Source organism: Gymnodraco acuticeps, unplaced genomic scaffold (assembly GCF_902827175.1).
Source record: "Gymnodraco acuticeps unplaced genomic scaffold, fGymAcu1.1, whole genome shotgun sequence".
Taxonomy (NCBI): Eukaryota; Metazoa; Chordata; class Actinopteri; order Perciformes; family Bathydraconidae; genus Gymnodraco; species Gymnodraco acuticeps.
In genome coordinates, this window is record NW_022991003.1 from 130,595 (window position 1) to 145,816 (window position 15,222).

Consider the following 15,222-nt stretch of genomic DNA (forward strand, 5'->3'; position numbering starts at 1 on the left):
CTAATCCCCCCCTACAAGTGGTTCTGCATGTCCTTATTAATATACATTATTGATCATAGCTGCTTTAAACAATCCCCTATCCTAAATCAAAACTTCCTGCTTGCAAGAAGATGCTGATTATATTGTTTTACAAAACAAAAGACGATCCGCCTGCTCGCTAAGAAGCTTCAAGAGAGTAAAGTGGGACATAATGTGCCCCTAAGAGAAGCTGATTATGCACCATAATCCTTTTACGTAATACAAAAAAAACAGTTCACTCAAACCGCATTGTTTGCATTATTATTATTTATTACTATTATTTATTACAATATATTTTATTCAAAGCTAAACCCCAGATATTTTATTGTTTTTTGGAATACAGATTTTCAAAGATCTTGATGCCTAAAGAAGGTTTTTATGAACGAAAAATTAACTCAGATCTGACAGAAAATGAAACCTCTCCTTTCACACAATTTCATAATTCTTTCTACAACATCTGCATCTTGTACAGACTATTCTGCACTACTTCTACTATATTCTATTTCATTGTATTTACTTGCACTATTTTATCTGTTTATTGTGTTGCCCTGTTGGAGGAGCCTGGGACCTAAGATGTCCATTGTCAGAACTACACTGTAGCTATGCACACATGACAATACAAGCCTTGAATCTTGAATACAACTAAATGTAATCTGATTATGAATCTGATTATTATAACATGATTCACCTGAGTCTGGCCAGGTGTCCCCTGCCTCTGGCCTGCAGCAGCGTCACCGCCCTGCTCGTCCTGCGGTAGCGGCTCCGCTCCCTGAATCCTCTCCAGGCTGATTGGATGCTTACGGCTGCCTCAGATCTGCGCTGCCGGCACTTCCTCCAGCTCCTCTGGATGACGACGGCAGAGTCTCGCCACTGCAGGAACCTCCGTCGCTGCCTGTAGCTCCTCCAGGCCGCCTGCACACACACCGCCGCCGCCTCCTCCTCCTCTTCCTCCTCCTCCTCCCGGTCCATGGTGGACTGTTTGAGAAGGCAGCATCGCCACCATCGCTGCAGAAAAAGGGAAACTATGTGTTCAATGGAAATACAGTCTGGTTGTGGATGTTAATCCATTTCTATCAGAATGGGCAGTAGACTTCCAAGTATAAAGCAAATCATTGTTTGAGTTAGGGCTGCTCGATTATGGCAAAAATCATAATCTCGATTATTTGGGTCAATAATTGTAATTGCGATTATTAAATGTGATTATTCATTGACTTTGAAAACATCCATTTATAGGAGAACATTTTTTTAACAGTATGTTTTTAACAGTTGATTACCCTGAACTTTAAGTATAATTCAACTGAAAAGTAATTATAATAATAATAATTATAAAGTAATAATAATAAAAAAAGAATCGTTTTATTTCGATTACGTTGTTCTCGTAATCGTTGCAAGCCATAATCGTAATCGCGATTAAAATACGATTAATTGAGCAGCCCTAGTTTGAGTTGACAAAAACATGCTAATATTTACTAGTTTTCCCCTTTATGTTTGATGCACACGAACAATTTATCCCCCCCCAATATTTCCCATTTCAGTCCCTCCAGATTAGAAAAACCTCACTTATCACTTGTTGAGGCTTTTACCCAAAGCGACTTACATGCACTCAATACTGTGGGCAATAGCCACATTAGCAAAAATCCCTTTTCCACACATTCCCCCACGCCACAGAAAATGAGCACAATAGGTCTTCTTTAAATCGAAATGTTTACAGTAAGACTAACTATTTTGTCACACAGAGGAACTAACAAAGGTAAGCACGAATAAGATATTAAAGGGTTTCTAATGTAAGTTACACTTTAAAACGTTTTTTATGAAGTTATCATGTTGTTACAATATGATTTAACATGTTTCAATAGTAGAAATCTATTTAGGAAAGAGAGACAATAATATTAAAAGCAGTCAAAGCTATATTAATAACTGGATCGATCTTTTTTAATGGGGAGGCTATATTTACATCCCTGTATATCTAGAGTAAATGAACCAGTATTAATCACGTAATGCCTAAACACTCTAAGTAGTGCTTAATGCACTACGAAAACTTGGCTGTGCAGGATTGTTAAATTGATTCATAATGCACTCACAGCAACCATTTTAGAGCTAATCATAATCTGAAATATTGTTTTAAATCCATAAACGAAATCTCAGAACTCTTTTCCCACCCAAAAGATCTCACCTGGATGACGAAGGCAGCTCTCCTCATTTCCAAAAAGTGCTTCCTCTCCAGGACGGCTCTGAAGCGGCGCTGCAGCGTGACGATCCTCCGCAGGACCTCCTGGTGGAGGAGAGTCTGAAGACGCTGCCGCTCCGCCTCCCGCAGGAACACCTACATCAGAGCAACATTTCAATAAGCCTGCCACTAAAATAGCTCGGACATTAAAGGTCCCTGCTGTTTTTCATCAATATATTATAGGTCTCAGATATATACAGAACATGTCTCTGAAGTGTTTGGCTCCAAACACCAAACAGATCATTGCAGCATTACCCATAATCCCCTCTGTTTCAGCCCTGTTTCCAAAGTGCTGATTCTCTGTCTGTTACTTTAGATGAAAATAAGGAGCCCCTCCCCACGCCCCTCTGAGAGAGATTTGGTTAAAAAGAACACAATGGTGCTCTAGGAGGAGATTCAGGTGATAAGGTGTGGGGGGGGGGTTACCTTGGTTGCTGATTGGCTAATGGCTACACAAGACAAAACATCGTTATGACATCATAAAGTGGCCAAAAACAGGTTTTTATAGAAATGGATCAGGGCAAAAAGAGAGAGAATCTTTTTTCTTGAAACTTTCTGAATCTCTTTACACAGAGGGGACACATGTTGATGTAGAAGAGACATGAAGAAGAGGGGACACATGTTGATGTAGAAGAGACATGAAGAAGAGAGGACACATGTTGATGTAGAAGAGACATGAAGAAGAGAGGACACATGTTGATGTAGAAGAGACATGAAGAAGAGGGGACACATGTTGATGTAGAAGAGACATGAAGAAGAGGGGACACATGTTGATGTAGAAGAGACATGAAGAAGAGGGGACACATGTTGATGTAGAAGAGACATGAAGAAGAGAGGACACATGTTGATGTAGAAGAGACATGAAGAAGAGGGGACACATGTTGATGTAGAAGAGACATGAAGAAGAGGGGACACATGTTGATGTAGAAGAGACATGAAGAAGAGGGGACACATGTTGATGTAGAAGAGACATGGAGAAGAGGGGACACATGTTGATGTAGAAGAGACATGATGAAGAGGGGACACATGTTGATGAAGAAGAGACATGAAGAATAGGGGACACATGTTGATGAAGAAGAGACATGAAGAAGAGGGGACACATGTTGATGAAGAAGAGACATGAAGAAGAGGGGACACATGTTGATGAAGAAGCGACATGAAGAAGAGGGGACACATGTTGATGAAGAAGAGACATGAAGAAGAGGGGACACATGTTGATGGAGAAGAGACATGGAGAAGAGGGGACACATGTTGATGGAGAAGAGACATGAAGAAGAGGGGACACATGTTGATGTAGAAGAGACATGAAGAAGAGGGGACACATGTTGATGAAGAAGAGACATGAAGAAGAGGGGACACATGTTGATGGAGAAGAGACATGGAGAAGAGGGGACACATGTTGATGAAGAAGAGACATGAAGAAGAGGGGACACATGTTGATGTAGAAGAGACATGAAGAAGAGGGGACACATGTTGATGGAGAAGAGACATGGAGAAGAGGGGACACATGTTGATGTAGAAGAGATATGAAGAAGAGGGGATACATGTTGATGTAGAAGAGACATGAAGAAGAGGGGACACATGTTGATGTAGAAGAGACATGAAGAAGAGAGGACACATGTTGATGTAGAAGAGACATGAAGAAGAGGGGACACATGTTGATGTAGAAGAGACATGAAGAAGAGGGGACACATGTTGATGTAGAAGAGACATGAAGAAGAGGGGACACATGTTGATGTAGAAGAGACATGAAGAAGAGAGGACACATGTTGATGTAGAAGAGACATGAAGAAGAGGGGACACATGTTGATGTAGAAGAGACATGAAGAAGAGGGGACACATGTTGATGTAGAAGAGACATGAAGAAGAGAGGACACATGTTGATGTAGAAGAGACATGAAGAAGAGGGGACACATGTTGATGTAGAAGAGACATGAAGAAGAGGGGACACATGTTGATGTAGAAGAGACAGGAAGAAGAGGAGGACACATGTTGATTGAAGAAGAGACATGAAGAAGAGGGGACACATGTGATGAAGAAGATGACATGAAGAAGAGGGGACACATGTTGATGAAGAAGCGACATGAAGAAGAGGGGACACGTGTTGATGAAGAAGAGACATGAAGAAGAGGGGACACATGTTGATGGAGAAGAGACATGGAGAAGAGGGGACACATGTTGATGTAGAAGAGATATGAAGAAGAGGGGATACATGTTGATGTAGAAGAGACATGAAGAAGAGGGGACACATGTTGATGTAGAAGAGACATGAAGAAGAGAGGACACATGTTGATGTAGAAGAGACATGAAGAAGAGGGGACACATGTTGATGTAGAAGAGACATGAAGAAGAGGGGACACATGTTGATGTAGAAGAGACATGAAGAAGAGGGGACACATGTTGATGTAGAAGAGACATGAAGAAGAGAGGACACATGTTGATGTAGAAGAGACATGAAGAAGAGGGGACACATGTTGATGTAGAAGAGACATGAAGAAGAGGGGACACATGTTGATGTAGAAGAGACATGAAGAAGAGAGGACACATGTTGATGTAGAAGAGACATGAAGAAGAGGGGACACATGTTGATGTAGAAGAGACATGGAGAAGAGGGGACACATGTTGATGTAGAAGAGACATGAAGAAGAGGGGACACATGTTGATGTAGAAGAGACATGGAGAAGAGGGGACACATGTTGATGTAGAAGAGATGTGAAGAAGTGGATTTTGCATAATAGGGGACCTTTAAAGATAAAATGGTCCCTACCATGGTGTTTCCCACTTGATACCCAGCAGGCGGCAGGTGGATCCGTCTGAAGAACTCCCTGATGCCCGACTTGGTGGGGCTCGTGCCTCGAGGCAGCAGAATGTGAAAGTGACGCACAAAGTCCTGCAACATGGGGAAGGTGTGGTCAGTAAAGAAGCTTTAAATACATATGGGGGCGTCAGGGTAAACTGAGATTGATTTGAAATCTCCCCCAGGGTATAGAACATTTAAGTGTCTCAATATAGCAAATATATATGGCTGCTATTTAATTCAAAATGTAAAGATGACATTATAACAACTGTATTGCTAGTAGATGAATACCTGAGTATCTCAATATCTAGCCATATGTGTGCAGCATTACAAACTAAGATAAGAATCAGAATCTGCTTTATTTGCCAAGTATGAGTTTGAGTCATACAAAAACAACGTGTTATCAACAGCTTGCAGTGTTCCGTCTACACACAGTGCCAAACGCAATAAACAGCAGGGTACATACAGCTTAAAAAATATATATTAAAGATCAGTAATATAACATGTATGTAGGGCTGCTCGATTATGGCAAAAATCATAATCTCGATTATTTGGGTCAATAATTGTAATTGCGATTATTAAATGAGATTATTCATTGACTTTGAAAACATTCATTTATTGGAGAAAAAACATTTGAACAGTATGTTTTTAACAGTTGATTACCCTGAACTTTAAGTTTAATTCAACTGAAAAAATTCAACTGAAAAAAAAGTATTTAAAAAAAATTAAAAAAAAGTAATAATACAAAAATAATCGTTTTATTTCGATTACGTTGCTTTCGTAATCGTTGCAAGCCATAATCGTAATCGCGATTAAAATACGATTAATTGAGCAGCCCTACATGTATGCAATGCATACAATATGAAAAGGGCAAAGCAAGAAACAATACAATACACATTTAAACATGGAAATACAGATGTTAACTATGCTAATTAGCTGGCAAATGCTAGAAATAAATACAATTGTACCACTGACACGGCATAATCTTAGATCTGAAGTTAGCAGAGGTACAAATACTTCGATACTGAACTTAAGTACATTTTTCTGGTATCAGTACTCCACCACTTATTTTTCGGAAGACTTTTACTTCTCACATGTTGAACACAAATACCTGTACTTTCTACTTCTTACATGTTGAACACAAATACCTGTACTTTCTACTTCTTACATGTTGAACTCAAATACCTGTACTTTCTACTTCTTACATGTTGAACTCAAATACCTGTACTTTCTACTTCTTACATGTTGAACACAAATACCTGTACTTTCTACTTCTTACATGTTGAACTCAAATACCTGTACTTTCTACTTCTTACATGTTGAACACAAATACCTGTACTTTCTACTTCTTACATGTTGAACTCAAATACCTGTACTTCCTACTTCTTACATGTTGAACACAAATACCTGTACTTTCTACTTCTTACATGATGAACACAAATACCTGTACTTTCTACTTCTTACATGTTGAACTCAAATACCTGTACTTTCTACTTCTTACATGTTGAACACAAATACCTGTACTTTCTACTTCTTACATGTTGAACACAAATACCTGTACTTTCTACTTCTCACATGTTGAACCCAAATACCTGTACTTTCTACTTCTCACATGTTGAACTCAAATACCTGTACTTTCTACTTCTCACATGTTGAACTCAAATACCTGTACTTTCTACTTCTTACATGTTGAACACAAATACCTGTACTTTCTACTTCTTACATGTTGAACTCAAATACCTGTACTTTCTACTTCTTACATGTTGAACACAAATACCTGTACTTTCTACTTCTTACATGTTGAACTCAAATACCTGTACTTTCTACTTCTTACATGTTGAACTCAAATACCTGTACTTTCTACTTCTTACATGTTGAACTCAAATACCTGTACTTTCTACTTCTTACATGTTGAATACAAATACCTGTACTTTCTACTTCTTACATGTTGAACTCAAATACCTGTACTTTCTACTTCTTACATGTTGAACACAAATACCTGTACTTTCTACTTCTCACATGTTGAACTCAAATACCTGTACTTTCTACTTCTTACATGTTGAATACAAATACCTGTACTTTCTACTTCTTACATGTTGAACCCAAACACCTGTACTTTCTACTTCTTACATGTTGAACACAAACACCTGTACTTTCTACTTCTTACATGTTGAACACAAATACTTGTACTTTCTACTTCTCTCATTTTCCAAACAGCTGGTTCCTTTAGTCTGAATGTGTGTTTGGTGCGTGATCATTATTCTTTAGAGTCATTGCGTGCCTATTGATTTGAACACGATCCGTGTATCCATCATTTCCTGGTCTTCTCTAAAGAAGAGGGACCAATGGAAACGTTGTCATGTTGCCGTTGTTCAGCATGGAAACATTCATTAGCTAACAATGACATTATTGTTCTATTGATATAAAGGGAGGTCAGGTACTCTTTAAAACAGCTGCTAGTTATGGGTACTTTTTACTGAAGTACATTTCAAAGCTTCTTTACTTTGACTTCAGTAAAGAAGTTTAGTCAGTACTTCTACTTTTACCAGAGTATTTTTAAACACGATTATCTGTACTTCTACTTGAGTAAAAGATGTGTGTACTTTTGCCATCTCTGGTAGTTAGATATAAGTAGTGGAATATTACCTGGAAGGTGTACTTGATGTTGTATCCGGACTGTCGGATCCGGACGGTCTCCAGCATGCCCGTGTATCTGAGCTGTCGGAGCACCAGGCTGTCGTTGAAACGCAACGGCAGCTGACATAAAGAGAGAGAGAGAGAAAGTATTAATACAAAAAAACAGAAGATAGTCATTAAGAGAAGTATTAACATGATGATTATTTTGCACCAGAACTTACCTTCTCAGCGTTGGAGCGAATACACTTCACAAAGTACGGCTCTGATTGGTCGAGAGTCTCCATCAGCTTATTGAGGGACGCCTGCACACACAAACACAAAATACAATTGTAGAGAATAATGCTGTGATTTAGTTTATTAATACAACAAGTACTAACAAGAAAATCAATCTATATAAACTAGGGTTAAGTTGCAGAGCAGTGTATTAAGTAATTAAAGTCTACCCCTCCTTCACCAGATGCAACACGAAAGGCCTACCTTTATTATTCTTTTAGTGATTAGAATCAAATAATATAATATAGACTGTTCTGCAAAATGAGCACTTTAAGCTTATTAAGTGGTTTTGTACAGTTTTTTCAAATCTGCTAAAATTACACTATTATGGGAAAACACATTAAAGCTCTTGTCCTGTTAAATGTTTGACTTAGGATAGTAGGATATTCATGTATATTTCTAATCACTACAGGCTGCTGCTGAGTCACTAATGTTGTTGTAATTCACTAATCTTCCAGCAGGGGGCAGAACTGACCTGAAACTGAGCGCTGATGCTGGGCGGCTTCTTCTTCTTGTGCAGGTGGAGCAGAGACTTGGTGATGCGGTCGTGGAGCGTCACGCTGCTCAGGTACCGCAGAGACTTAATGTCCAACAAGTGCTGCAATCACAGAACCAGAACATACGAGAGGATGTGACGGAGGCTGAAAAACACCTTCGTGATTCTTAAAGGTCCCCTATCATACTGTTTTTCATCAATATATTATAGGTCTCAGATATATACAGAACATGTCTCTGAAGTGTTTGGCTCCAAACACCAAACAGATCATTGCAACATTACCCATAATCCCCTCTGTTTCAGCCCTGTTTCAAAAGTGCTGATTCTCTGTCTGTTACTTTAGATGAAAATAAGGAGCCCCTCCCCACGCCCCTCTGAGAGAGATTTGGTTAAAAAGAACACAATGGTGCTCTAGGAGGAGATTCAGGTGATAAGGTGGGGGGGGGGGGGGTTACCTTGGTTGGTGATTGGCTAATGGCTACACGAGCCAAGAAATCGTTATGACATCATAAAGTGGCCAAAATCTGATCAGCTCATTTTCAGACAGGTTTTTATAGAAATGGATCAGGACAAAAAGGGAGAGAATCTTTGTTCCTGAAACTTCCAGAGTCTCTTTCCACAGAGGGGACACATGGTGATGTAGAAAAGTGGATTTTGCATAATAGGTGACCTTTAAGATGTTGCCATGTTACATTTCATTGTATTTCATGTAATCTAGCTGATGCTTTTATCCACATTAAAAACTGCAATAATCCTGTGAGTACATAAGATTCAAATATGCCAAACCTTTTTAAGTGCTTCATTATTGTTTGTTTCTTTTAATTTAATGGGAAAGGGTCATTCAAAAGAGGCGTGAGGACTCTGTGCAGTCCTGATATTTGAGTCTTACCTTGGGAAGGCTCGGCTTGCTTTTGATGTTTTTGTTCCTCCTACAGGGGAGACATATTGTATTTCATTCAAAGAAATTAACACAATAATTCTGTGTATTTGTGCGTGCGTGTGTGCGAGTGTGTGTGTGTGTGTGTATGTGTGTGGTGTGTGTGTGTGTGTGTGTGTAGGTGTGTTGTAGGTGTGTGTGTGTGTGTGTGTGTGTGTGTGTGTGTGGTGTGTGTGTGTGTGTGTGTGTGTGTGTGTGTGTGTGTGTGTGTGTGTGTGTGTGTGTGTGTGTGTGTGTGTGTGTGTGTGTGTGACTCACAGTAGGATGCCCTGAGCTCTCTCCAGGAGTTTGCTGCTGGTCGAGTTGATGAAGATGCCTTCTTCTTCCAGGGCGGGACTTCCTGTCGAAGAAACACGACCAGACCTGGAGCTGCGACCGTTACAACCAAAGCTGTCCCTGTAGGGGGGAGGAGGGGAGGAAGGGAGGAGGAGGGGAGGAAGGGAGGAGGAGGGGAGGAGGGGAGGAGGGGAGGAGGGGAGGAGGAGAGCATATGTCTAAATGTGTCTGTTGATTGTGTATATATAGGATATACATATTTTTATATATTGTGGGAAGCGGTATTTTGATCTCTGTGTGGACACACAAACTGAAAGATTATCTCTGACCCCCAACTAGTCTCCCACCTCCCCCTTATCTACCCCATCATTTGTCCTTGTTTTTAAATGAAGACTTCCCAAGTACCTTCCAACGCACTGAAGACAAGAAACAAAACCCTCCACGTCCTTGATCTGTTTTTTACTCGACTATGATGACACGTTTTGGTTGGTACTCACCAGCTGGCCTTCTCGTTCAGAGCGTTGGTGCCCTGAAGATCTGACAGAGGAGTGCGGGGGTTCTTCCTGCTGATGCCTTTATGGCAGGAGAAGAGAGAAAGACACTGATTACAAACTCACTGGATGTATCTACACCTTCATCTCCTACATGAACATCAAGACACACCATCCTCTCATCTTTACCAATAATAACCCGGCTGCTTTTCCCATGGACACCCTGTGACGTTTACGCTTATTATCCAACTTCCCTTCCTCTATCTCTCTCTCTCTCTGGCTACAACTGAAAATTAATGTTGCTCTTGCCTTAGACTGGCTTTACTTTTCCCGAGTTGGCCCCAAGCGCTTTGTGTGTGTGGTGTGTGTGTGTGTGTGTGTGTGTGTGTGTGTGTGTGTGTGTGTGTGTGTGTGTGTGTGTGTGTGTGTGTGTGTGTGTGTGTGTGTGTGTGTGTGTGTGTGTGTGTGTGTGTGTGTGTGTGTCTCGTTGGTTTTGGGAGTGCAGTGCCAATAGAGATATTGCATATGAAAACAAGCAGCTAATGAGCTGGGTGTTTCCAGTTTATATTTGTGGTTTTCTCACTGCTTTCACTACACAATGACTCATTTCGCAAAAAATGTCAATCTTCTATTCTATTTTATTGTATTTACTTGCACTATTTTTTCTGTTTTATTGTGTTGCACTGTTGCAGGAGCCTGTGACCTAAGATTTTCATCGACATAACTACACTGTAGCTACGTACGAATGACAATAAAAGCCAGAAAAAGTGCAAATTCTCTCTTAAGCAGAGAGTAGTAGAACCTAATTTTCTGGGAACTTTGGGATTTTAGCCTTAGCAGACCATTGACATGCACAAAACCTATATAACACTCTAAATAAAGGAAAACCACAAAAAGCTTATTAGTGCGCTTTCAAAAGAGTTATTTTTATATTTCTTCAGAGCAACCAAAGACATTATAATAACTGATTTTACAGACGTGGTGGTATGAACAAAGACTACAGTGCTCATATTGATGTGTCAAATCTGTGGACTGTGTAGGAAACTCCTTGGGGGAATTTTCTTTCTTCAATTCCAGTTAAATCCAACTGGAGTGATGTGCATGAAAACAAAAAAATGCTGCTTTACAACATGTGACACTTGGAGGTTAAAACACACAATGACACACTCAGTCCCACATGTACGGACACATACGTTCAGATCTGAAGCCAAATGTGTGACAGAAAATCAAGGCGGCGTCATTAAACGCTGCCGGTTCACACACGACTGATTCATTTGTCTGATCGCTCATGCGTGGGAACTAAATCTCTGCTGAGAGGTGAGGCAATCGGACCAGAGCTCGAAATGACCCACATGTCCGATTTCCAATATCTTATTACCAGCTCTAATAAAAGCAGCTTAGCGAGGCTGAAAAAAAAGTGGTCCATTATTCCCAAGTTGAAGAGCAAAGACTTTTTCAATTCAGCCTGGAATTAATTCCTCGAGCTTAGTGAACGGCCTCTGATTGGGATTTTAAAAGTAGGAGCACGTCTCACTTCAATTTAACAGACCTTTATCGAGAGGAATCCATGCCATTATAAACCACATTAACAGAGAGCACCCTCGTAAGTCTGCTCTGATGAGTCGAGTGTTAAATTACACTCCATTTTATGTTTGAAGTCCAGTTTCAAAATAATTTGATGCTGAAGAAAAGGAATACATTTCTAAGAACAGCTGTTAATGTGGCTCATTGTTTTAATATCTCAATTAGAGCGCTGATTTAAGCTAAATTAATTGGTTTTCTTTCACTGATATTATATTTGACAAATACTCACAAACACTTTGAGAAAAAGGCCTTAGCAATTTATTTGAAGGAGAAAGATTATTAAAACAAAAAAGTCAAATGACTTGTGAACATCTAGTTTTGTTATAGAAAGAAATCTATATTTCAAATGTTAGTAGGTTGCACTTTCTTCTACGTTCTGAAATCAACAGATCGAAGCGTTTTGTATTAGAATATAACGTGGCACAATGGCTGTCTTGATATTAACCTTCATTCTCTTTTATGCTTTCAAATTTCTCAATTTCTAATTTACAAAAAGGTGGAATTGGCTGAAAATATTGAAAAAGAAGTGTGAAAATCAGCCGACACCACCCTAAAGAAATAGCTTTTATATAGTGTATTTTTGACTTCTTAAATCCAATCCAACTTTATTTATATAGCACTTTAAAACCTCCAGACCAAAGAGCTGTACAGAGAGATACATAACATATACAATCACACAGCTCAGCCCACAAAACATTAAATAAATACATTTAAAATAAAAAATACAAACACAAAACAAACCAGAATAAACGTAACAATTTCAAAATAAAAAACATATAAATTGTTTTAAAAAAGCAGACAATTAAATGAACTCATTTAATACGATCAGATATACTTGTATCGTCTGAGGTGGACCTGATAACTGTAAACTTACTGTATTTCTCGTCTTTGCATCTCTGCAGGATCTCGAGGCTCCTCTGGTGAACCGGGTGATGGAGGAAACTGAAGCTGTCCACGGTCTTGACCACAGCACAGGGGACCGCTGCATCGCTCCCTGAAACAGAGAGGGGGGACAAAGGGGAAGGCAAGTTTATTTATACAGCACTTTTCAACAGAAGGCAATTCAAAGTGCTTTACAAAAATGAAAGTCATTAAGAGCATAAAACACATTAGAAACATTAAAAAGCAAAGATAATGAATAACCCAGGTATACATGAATAAAGGTTACAGTGCAGCGTAAGATGTGAATAGTTCAATTAAAAGCAGCGGCATAAAGAAAGTCTTCAGCCTGGATTTAAAAGTAGTCAGAGTTGCAGCGGACTGTTCCAGATATTTGACCCCGAACCAAATTCTCAAACCCAGAGTCTTCCTGTGAAATTATAGTTATTTTGATACTTTTCTAACCGTTTTATATTCCTTTCATCCTTCTCTTTCGTCCATGTTGCATCCCCAGACAACACATTTATCCCTGTTTTACTGTTTCTCGAACCCACCTTTGACCTTTAAACTTTTCTTTTCAATTCCCAGAATCAGGATATTTATAGTAAATATTTGTATTGATTTTCTCAGTTTTTTAACAAAAGCAAGTGATACAGATTCAGTAAAGACATATACACACATGCTGACAAATCAAAATCTGCATTTCAATCCCACCACTTTCCCACCCACCAACCCACCAGTAGCGGACTGGCCATCGGGACGAATCGCGATGGGCCGGTACTGAAGTGGGCCGGTCGGACGATGTGGGCCGGTCAGATAAGTCACTAGCCCCCCGTCGCCTAATTAATAGCGGTATTTACTTGCGGTACCGAGGTGGGGCGGTCAGATAAGTCACTAGCCCCCCGTCGCCTAATTAATAGCGGTATTTACTTGCGGTACCGAGGTGGGGCAGTCAGATAAGTCACTAGCCCCCCGTCGCCTAATTAATAGCGGTATTTACTTGCGGTACCGAGGTGGGCCGGTCAGATAAGTCACTAGCCCCCCGTCGACTAATTAATAGCGGTATTTACTTGCGGTACCGAGGTGGGGCGGTCAGATAAGTCACTAGCCCCCCCGTCGACTAATTAATAGCGGTATTTACTTGCGGTACCGAGGTGGGCCGGTCAGATAAGTCACTAGCCCCCCGTCGCCTAATTAATAGCGGTATTTACTTGCGGTACCGAGGTGGGCCGGTCAGATAAGTCACTAGCCCCCCGTCGCCTAATTAATAGCGGTATTTACTTGCGGTACCGAGGTGGGCCGGTCAGATAAGTCACTAGCCCCCCGTCGCCTAATTAATAGCGGTATTTACTTGCGGTACCGAGGTGGGCCGGTCAGATAAGTCACTAGCCCCCCCGTCGCCTAATTAATAGCGGTATTTACTTGCGGTACCGAGGTGGGCCGGTCAGATAAGTCACTAGCCCCCCGTCGCCTAATTAATAGCGGTATTTACTTGCGGTATCGAGGTGGGCCGGTCAGATAAGTCACTAGCCCCCCGTCGCCTAATTAATAGCGGTATTTACTTGCGGTACCGAGGTGGGGGCACTTTTTTTATTTCAAGAAGTAAGATGAGAAGGAAGAAGGTGGATTAACAAACGGGAGAAGAAAAGCAGCCGAAACAAAACACGAGGGGGACGAAGAAGATAGGAATTAGAGACAAATAAACACACACTCCTCTGAAATAAGTCAGTGTTGATATTTTCATACACTCCTCCTAGTTTGTGAAAATAAACACTGCAGAAGAAGACTAAAACATATCTTCATCCTCATCCTTCATCATCATCAACAGCAGAAGCACAACTCATTTTCAAAACTCCCTATAGAACTTAAAGACGTTTCCTCACCAGTTTTCTTGTGTGTGTGTCTGCGGCCGGCCTCCCTGAAAGCCACCATGGCTCTGAAGTACGCCCGCAGCACGGCCCAGCGGAAGGTCGCCACGGGGTCGATTCCCATCAGGCTGCAGATGAAGGCGTTCTTGCTGCTCTTGAGCAAAGCCACGATGTCGGGGCGCATGTGGTCAGTGTTCTTCTCCCTGAAGTCCTGAAGAAACCAAAGACACACATGCATCCACTCAGAGTTAGTCCTCTGAACCCGAGTTCAAAGATTTAAAGGTCCCCTATTATACTGTTTTTCATCAATATATTACAGGTCTCAGATATATACAAACATGTCTCTGAAGTGCAGATCATTGCAGCATTACCCATAATCCCCTCTGTTTCAGCCCTGTTTCAAAAGTGCTGATTCTCTGTCTGTTACTTTAGATGAAAATAAGGAGCCCCTCCCCACGCCCCTCTGAGAGAGATTTGGTTAGAAAGAACACAATGGTGCTCTAGGAGGAGATGCAGGTGATCAGGTGGGGGGGGGGGTTACCTTGGTTGGTGATTGGCTAATGGTTACACAAGACAAAACATCGTTATGACATCATAAAGTGGCCAAAATCTGATCAGCTCATTTTCAGACAGGTTTTTATAGAAATGGATCAGGACAAAAAGAGAATATTTTTTCCTACATGTTGATGTAGAAGAGACATGAACAAGTGGGGACACATGTTGATGTAGAAGAGACATG

General features: G+C 40.6%; 1 protein-coding gene across 1 annotated transcript in view; it reads right to left on the reverse strand.

Annotated features, from left to right (window-relative positions):
- LOC117559360 (unconventional myosin-IXAa-like) overlaps nt 1–15,222 on the reverse strand; it is a 150,964-nt gene that overhangs the window by 26,209 nt on the left and 109,533 nt on the right. The window contains 11 exon segments of the mRNA XM_034236088.1: nt 707–1,023; nt 2,192–2,341; nt 5,013–5,135; nt 7,689–7,799; nt 7,901–7,981; nt 8,428–8,550; nt 9,338–9,377; nt 9,644–9,781; nt 10,159–10,234; nt 12,611–12,730; nt 14,499–14,694. Coding sequence (XP_034091979.1) covers nt 707–1,023; nt 2,192–2,341; nt 5,013–5,135; nt 7,689–7,799; nt 7,901–7,981; nt 8,428–8,550; nt 9,338–9,377; nt 9,644–9,781; nt 10,159–10,234; nt 12,611–12,730; nt 14,499–14,694 — 1,475 coding nt within the window.